The sequence below is a fragment of the Neltuma alba genome, unplaced genomic scaffold (assembly GCF_004799145.2).
Source record: "Neltuma alba isolate B1F8T4 unplaced genomic scaffold, ASM479914v2 tig00003876_pilon, whole genome shotgun sequence".
In the NCBI taxonomy this organism is placed as follows: domain Eukaryota; kingdom Viridiplantae; phylum Streptophyta; class Magnoliopsida; order Fabales; family Fabaceae; genus Neltuma; species Neltuma alba.
In genome coordinates this window covers 31,746-39,431 of record NW_021633462.1, presented here as the reverse complement: position 1 = coordinate 39,431, position 7,686 = coordinate 31,746, and the positions used below count along the sequence as shown (strand labels likewise).

The following is a 7,686-nucleotide window of genomic DNA, read 5'->3' as shown; positions in this document are numbered from 1 at the left end:
GGGTTTCATTAAATGGAAAGTTATCATGTGATTCTAGTTTAAAACAAAAAAAACTTCATCACTAAAAAGTTTTAAGTGAATCTTTTTACCATTATAATAATTCGTTGAATTTCAATATAACTTTTAAATATTAGATCATTTAAAATACAGAATCGTCTATAAACTATTAACATATAAAATACAAACTTACCAATAATTAGTTGATAATATATAGTTTGATTCATTCTGAGTCTTAGGACAAGTGAATTCAATCCAACTCATTTAAATTTTTTAAAAACAAAAGCAGCATAAATTTCGTTTTGAAAAATATTGTTCATAAATATCTATGTGAGAATAATTTCTTCAATGATACCTATATTTTTCCATAAAAAATTATTTACTTTGAAGAATTTCATATACAAAAAATATCAGTACTTGAATCTAGATGTCATCAGATATAATTCTCTGCAATACGTATTTGCGAGCAATTTTTCAATTCCTTCTGGCAGTGAACATAAAACTAAAAAATTCATTGCTTACATTATTGATAAATCATAATAGGATGAATCATTTTGGACGCGTTATGTCACATCTATCTATCAATTTAAATATTTAATTACTATTAATGCATTTAGAAAAAATTAAAAGAAAAGCCACGCACATATAATCGATATCCAAGTCAAGAAGGGTGTCTTCATCGCGGACACCTTTTCGTTCTTTCTTTTGGGTGGGCGTATTATCAGAGAGAAGACGAGTCAGGGAGAGGAGAGAGAATCGCTGCGAAAAAGACCAATTTGACCTTCGATCTTCATCTTCCTCTCTCCCTCGCTTCTGTTTATTTACTTGTCTTTCTCTTCTTCATTGTTTTTGGTTTTTTGTTGTTTAGACGGTCACCATGAACGGAAGGCCAACGTTTCTAAAGAGCTCAACGCAAAGCATAAAAGGTTTTTTTGTTTTGTTTTTCTTTTTTCTTTTTACGTATTTTGTGTTCTTCTTTTTTGTTTTAGTTGTCTTTTGCAATGTTAATTTTCTTGGACTCGTATTCGCATGTCACCGATCGTGATGTTTTTGGATTTGAAAACGATCATAGTCTGGTGTATATATGAAGAAATGGAAGCCTAGAGTTGGATTTTGGTTTCCTCGACTGTGTGCTGTTTATAATTAGCTGTTAATCTTATTTCTGGGTTGCTGCTGCTGCAAGCAAATGGGTTAGTTGCTGCATACGGTTCATGAGAGTTCGATCTGCCTTTTCTGTGATATATTTGCAAAATGAGTTGTCTTAGTATCTGGATTCTTAACATTTCCTGGATTAGTTATTAGTTAGTTCTGGCCCAATCGGGGATGAATTATTCGGGTTATGCGTGAGACTGGATCGGGACATTTATTTGGTGGTGTGACTCCTCTCTCTGAATAATGCTTAGTTTATTTCCTGTTTCTCTGTCTTGAGGACTTTTTTTGGGGGGTGGGGTGCGTTACTACTTCTTCATTGCTCATGCTGACTACGCAGCTATTCAAAGTATGTGTTAATCATATTCTTCACTGTTAACTATCTTCAAAATGGCTGCCTCAAATGACTTCTTTCTGAAATTTTCAATCTTTGTTCTCTTTTCCCTCATTAATTCATCCATAATTTTCTTTGTCATTTTATGTGGTCTTTCCAATATTATATGATTAAGTAATTTAGATGAGAATCAAACCCTTGCGGAGGGTTTACAGATTACAGTCCTGTAAACTAAAGGAGGGGATTGAAAAGACATTAGGGGAACCTAATTTGGACTATGATTGTTTTACTTTTTGTGTTTTTGTTCTGAAGAGATTGAATTGTTAAAGACTTAATTCTTATGTCAGATGTTTACCGCACTTGGTTTTCATGTCCATTAATTGAAAGAGAGTTCTCCAGCTGAAAGTGTCTAAATCTTCATATTATGGTGTGTAAATGATATTCAAGATCCTTTATTTTTATTTTCTACATATGAACTTTAATCGAAAGCTTTTCTTCTGCTGAACATGTTTGCATTTACAACTTTTTTTTATTTCTTCTTTTATTCTTGTCTCTTTTGATTACATTTCCCCGTTTCTTTCTTCTTGCTGATATATTGCAGATATTGGAAGGACTTCTTAAACTGCCAGAAAATAGGGAATGTGCTGACTGCAAAGCTAAGTATGTATCTCTGTTTGGAATGATGATTTGATACGGATCTCTTTTTATAATAGGAAAACTGAGGAAGAGATACTAATGGTGGTCTTATCAAGTGGACTGTCTTTACCGAGCATTTGCAGTATATTTTATATTGGTTCTGAAATCTTCACTCAATTTGCAATGAAAACTTGATTTCCAGAGGTCCAAGGTGGGCTATTGTGAACCTAGGCATCTTTATCTGCATGCAGTGTTTCAGGAATACATCGAAGTCTTGGGGTACATATTTCAAAGGTATGTTGTGTATAATGATGCCCCAGTTTGTATGATATCATAAAAGTATATTGTTATGGAGACTCATTGAAATAGGATTTTCAAAAGTAGTATGCGGACAACATGCTAGGAGCTTACTGTCTAAGCCCTGCATTGTCGCGGCAAATTGTAATGTTGGTAGTACTTGACTGCTTGGACTGTATAACTCGTAACTGATCGGCAATTAGAATTTTATACTTATTTCGGACACTCAATATCCAAAAACATATAGGTTTCTATGCAGGGTATTGTAACATTGATGTTAGTAAGTAGTCTTGATTTTCAGTCTGTATATATAGTATTTGTATGTATTTATGTGTGCAACATCTATATGTCCGTTCTTTCTGTGGTAATGCTATTGTTGGGGCATTCATTCCTCAATTTATTGCTAGATATCCAGTAAGAATGGGCCTTCATTAATACTTATAGCTTTGATCTGTAAGGGTTTGTGGAGGTTAATGTTTACTTTGAAAATCTGCAATATTCCTTTCTCGGTTTCAATGATAAGCACCTAAATTCATTGAGAAACCTCCCATAAAAAGTTAGCTATTGAGGTGGGAGTATCACCTTGCTTGAGTACTACATTGGGCAGCTGTTATAGGACATAAACATCTCATACTATCTTGGTCTCTTAAGTGGTCATCCTTAGAAAGTTGACAGGTGCGTTTGGGATGAAAAATAAAAATAGAAATAAAATCACATTTTACTAAAGTAAAATGCGTTTCCCCAGCTTATCAAAAAAAGTAAAATGCGTTTGGGGGGGGTTCAAAACGCCTGCCAAACACACATGACATCCTGATGACTGTGCTCTAGAAAACTTCATTTGGCCTTTTGCCAGTTAGAACTTTCTGCAGGTTGCCTTTACTCAACTACAAACCATTGGCTGCGATACCAAATGGTAGCCGCCCAAGTGGGTCGTGAACCCTCGTCCAAATGCTAGTTCTTGATGGGGGAGAGCCACCTATTTAAGTTCCCCATTGAGCAGTATTCCATACTACCTGGGCTTCTACTAGTCACGCTGCAAATTGTTTAATAATATTACCATTTAAAATGAAATATCAATACTAATGTGGACTAAATTTGAGGTGGGATTGACTGCTCTATCTGATTCCATTTTACACAATTTTCAGTCCTAAAAGTTACTCTCAGTTAAATTGCCTTGCTAATATGGATATTATATCAGTTATTTATGTAGTGGCTATTCCTGCAGGTTCGGTCTGCAACTTTGGATACCTGGCTTCCAGAGCAGGTTGCATTCATTCAATGTATGGAAATCTGATTGGTCATGAATAAGCTTGTGATTTGTAATTTCGTTCTTACTTTGCTTTAATTATATAAGTTTTCTGATTATTTTTATTTCCTTGCTGTGTAAATATAGCCATGGGAAATGAAAAAGCTAATTCTTACTGGGAAGCAGACTACCCCCAAATTATGATAGAGTTGGAATAGAGAATTTTATTCGTGCAAAGTATGTCTGATTCTGAAGTTAAACACCTTGGGTTATATTATTATTGTTTGAAGTATATTTGTCTTGTTTTATACCCAGCGAAGATGACTTTCCTTTTGTTTTACTCAATGCATGCTTTTAAGATATGAAGAAGAGATGGATTCCGAGGGATGGAAAACTAAAATCACCTTCTAGGCAGCAGGACGACAGGGCTTCTTCAAATTGGCAGAGGTCTGCAGAAAGAAGTGGGCATGGTTATACAATTGCTCCTGAGAACACTTTTCATGAAAGAAAGAAAATTCAGGCAACAAATACGGTTCCTGCAACAAGGAAATAATGTTCCTGCTCCTCCAAAAGCACCTGAACAGGTATATTCTCCATTTGTATAAATCGTTGTTGTTGTATATGTTAGTTTACTTTCCACTTTGGTTTTTTACCTTTTCCTTTTCTTGTTGCATTCCATATGGTTTGGTCTTTCTTTAAAAAATAAACATGAAAATCTTGCCCATGTTACATCTAGTGTTGAACCTAATGACGCACATCTAAGGAACTTCATTTGGGTTTTGTGCATGTAAAATTAGGCTTTTAGTGTGGTAGGGGTTCCCATAGGAATTATTGGAGAAGAAACAAGGAGCGAAATAGGATGGCCGAAGTGATGCTAACTACTCATTGAATGAATATCTTTAACACTTTCTTGTCACTAAAGTTGTGTACACCGTGTATCTATGGGAGCTTTTTCCACCATTATTTACACCTGATGTGGAAAAAGATAAGTCTTTCCTTTTCAGGGCTTCAGAATCTGAAGTTTACAAGTTTAAAAGTAACATGGAGATTTCCTCTAGGAAATTTCTTTTGGCGGGGACTTTTTATGATAGTTGTTGAAGATAATATTGGTCAACTAACATGAGCTTTTAACATTTCATTCATATTTAAACCATAAACTGTAGTTACTTAAAAAAACTAATCTCGAAGCAGGTAACTAGATAAACCTGCAAAACCTCAGCATGTAGAGAAAGTGGAACCGTGCTCCATAACTGCAAGCTGAGCAACAAACAAGCTGCTGATAGTGGCTCAGAATAACCCCTCCAAAAAAGTTGACTATGCTACAGACCTTTTCACTTGTTATCCATGGATGGCCCTAGTGAAAATGGCACAGAGGAAGCTGGTACTACTACTGGCGATAGTTAACTGGGAAGGCTTTGAGTGAGGAATGGCCACAGAGGAAGCTGGAAAGGGAAGCTGTAACTTTTGGCGTTGTAACTGGGTCCAGGTTTTCACCTTTGCCCCCCCCTCCCCAAAAAAAAAACAAAAAAAACCAAAAAAAATACTATTTCAAAGAATAGTAAAATCTGGTGTCTCAAATTCTTCTGGTGATTATGAATATTTTTTTTGAAATGACCCTTTATGCGTTGGAGAGACCATTTCTTATTTTGTGCTGAGGCAATTTATGCTTACTATAATTGTTTCAGCCGCTGCAGAAGCATCGACAACTGGGAAGACTGGTTCCACAAAAGCAGTGGAGAGCACTCCCAAGTCTAATTCTGGAATTGAGGATCTATTTAAGGACTCACCTTCAGTGACTCCTTTAGTTCCAGAAAAACCTCCGAAAGATTTGAAGAATGATATCATGAGCCTCTTTGAAAAGGTATGCAGCGCATTTTAACAAGCCACTAAATAATCCTAATCTTACTACTTATGGTGCTTCTTTGCTAACTGTGTATTTTTAGCCTAAGCAAAGAATGTAGGATATCTGTTATTGTTAGGTAATTTTTCCATTATTGCCGTATTTTATCTCTAGTAGTCTTGTCACATTAATGAATTTTTGCTGTCAGCATCTATGAAATTTGTTGTGGGTATGATTTGTCTGACATGTTGAATTGATTATCTGCAGTCCAACATGGTCTCTCCATTTTCTGCGCACCAGCAACAGCTTGCCATGCTTGCACAGCAACAGTCCCTTCTAATGGCTGCTTCAGCCACTCTGCTGGTGGGAACCCCAAGTATCCTGGTAGTATGCAACAACCCGGACTGAATGGATCCAATATTCCTGTCCCAAGTTGGCCCACTGCCGGTTACCCAATTCCCGGAGTATTGCCAATGGCTGGTCAGGAGAGCTGCAGAAACTGATGCAGGTACTGACACAAGGAAGTATGAAATAATCGATTACTAGCTCATTCTTATCTATTCAGAAACTAAATATCTCTTTTCTGAACTAGACTAGGAGCACGACTCCAGCAAATCCTGCGTTGAATTCTGTGCAGTATTCAACATCTAGGTATGTTACTGCTTATGCTTAGTTTACTTTTAGCCATGTGAGTTGGAGTTTGCCTCACTCATAAGAATTTGACTTGGATTGGATGGTACATGATATTTTTAGAATTCAGAATTACTCTGATCTGATTATTACTGACTAGAAGGCATTATAGTTTCAAAAATTCAATAAATGCTCGTTGCTTGCTGATTGCTGTAAAAAAACTTAAAAAAAAAAAAAAGGCTATTTAGGGGTTTTGTTTCCTGTCATAAAGACTTCATGCAGCACCTTGTTATCATTTGTATCCTCTTTATATTTGAGGCTGTTGCATTAGCATTATTGAAGAAATTTTAAACCATGTCAACTGATAGTGTTGCTGGTCCCTACACTGCTTTGAATATGATTTTGAACTGGAAAACACTCCATCCTCCAAAAGATAGCCAATCGGACATTCTCTTGCCATGGATTTAAGGACTATAGGTTAGAAAAGATATAACATCCGATCTTTGTTCATCTATTCTGGTTACCTCCCTTTACATTAAAATTTACTGAAGACTCTGTCACCAAAAGGAAAAAATTCACTGAAGACTTCCCTTGTGATTTTCAAGCCAATACATAACTTTTTACTATTCCCAATTCAGATCCTATGCTGACCAACTTGCCTTTTTCTTTTGATCTTTTTCAGTTTCTATACAATGGGACAGGCTAGACCCGTTAATGGTGTCACGACGATGGGAGCGAGTAAAGCTCCGCCAGCAGCTTCAATGTCGCCATCAACCTCCTCACAGGCGCCAAAGGACTATGACTTCTCCTCTTTAACGCAAGGGATGTTTGCCAAACAGTGATTAGGCTTTTGCTTGACACCTTCAACTATGTCATATATCGTATAGAATTAGTTTAAATCAAATGAAAGTGCAGTTCTTTCTTTTCCTCCAGATTCTGTTGAGCTGGGGAGCCATTTGTAGAATGCTTTCGCTTCATAGAGAATAGTTCAGTTTTTTTTTTCCTGTCGTGTCGAGTGGTCGCTTATTTTGTAGAATGTGTATTCACAATAATGAAATTAGTATATTGATTATTTGTTCAGGTGTTTACTAAATTATTTTTAATATATAATAATAATATAATGTTTGGTTTATAGGATTAGATTTGAATATTGGTAGGCTTGAGTGAGCATAACTTTTTCATTCTAATATTTTCCATGTAAAGTTGAAGCATGATTCAATTCAATTGCATTTTTCTTTTTGGCCAATGAATTCTTTTTGCCCCTCGAATAACTTGGAACTTGAATATCTAATAAAATTCCTGTGTGATACTTCTGATGCAATCCATCCAAAACTGTGGCAATCAAACAGATTTTAAGTACGAGGTGAATGTTCAATAATCAAATGGAAGGTTAAGATTATATGAATACTTCAGAAGTTTAAATATATACTATTTTTAAAAATGCAGTATTTAGAATTGTGAATGTGAGAGGCAACAGGTTACTGCGTCAGTAGGTGTAGCTGCAAAATTTCTTCTGTTCCTTCCACCATAACTGAAATTATTAGCTTACTCATGGTC

The 7,686-nt window shown here is 35.7% G+C and overlaps 1 protein-coding gene and 1 pseudogene across 1 annotated transcript; both read left to right on the top strand.

The window, feature by feature from the left end:
* Positions 1–865: 865 nt before the first annotated feature.
* Positions 866–3,906, top strand: LOC114742751 (ADP-ribosylation factor GTPase-activating protein AGD5-like; the record flags this gene model as incomplete). Its single annotated transcript, XM_028930968.1, is given in 7 exon segments — positions 866–936; positions 2,082–2,140; positions 2,319–2,370; positions 2,372–2,410; positions 3,639–3,693; positions 3,807–3,854; positions 3,857–3,906. Coding segments are annotated over 7 exon segments (374 nt in total), but the record flags the coding sequence as incomplete, so codon positions are not given.
* A 1,092-nt stretch (positions 3,907–4,998) lies between these two features.
* LOC114742753 (ADP-ribosylation factor GTPase-activating protein AGD5-like) lies at positions 4,999–7,203 on the top strand (annotated as a pseudogene).
* The last annotated feature ends 483 nt before the right edge of the window (positions 7,204–7,686 follow it).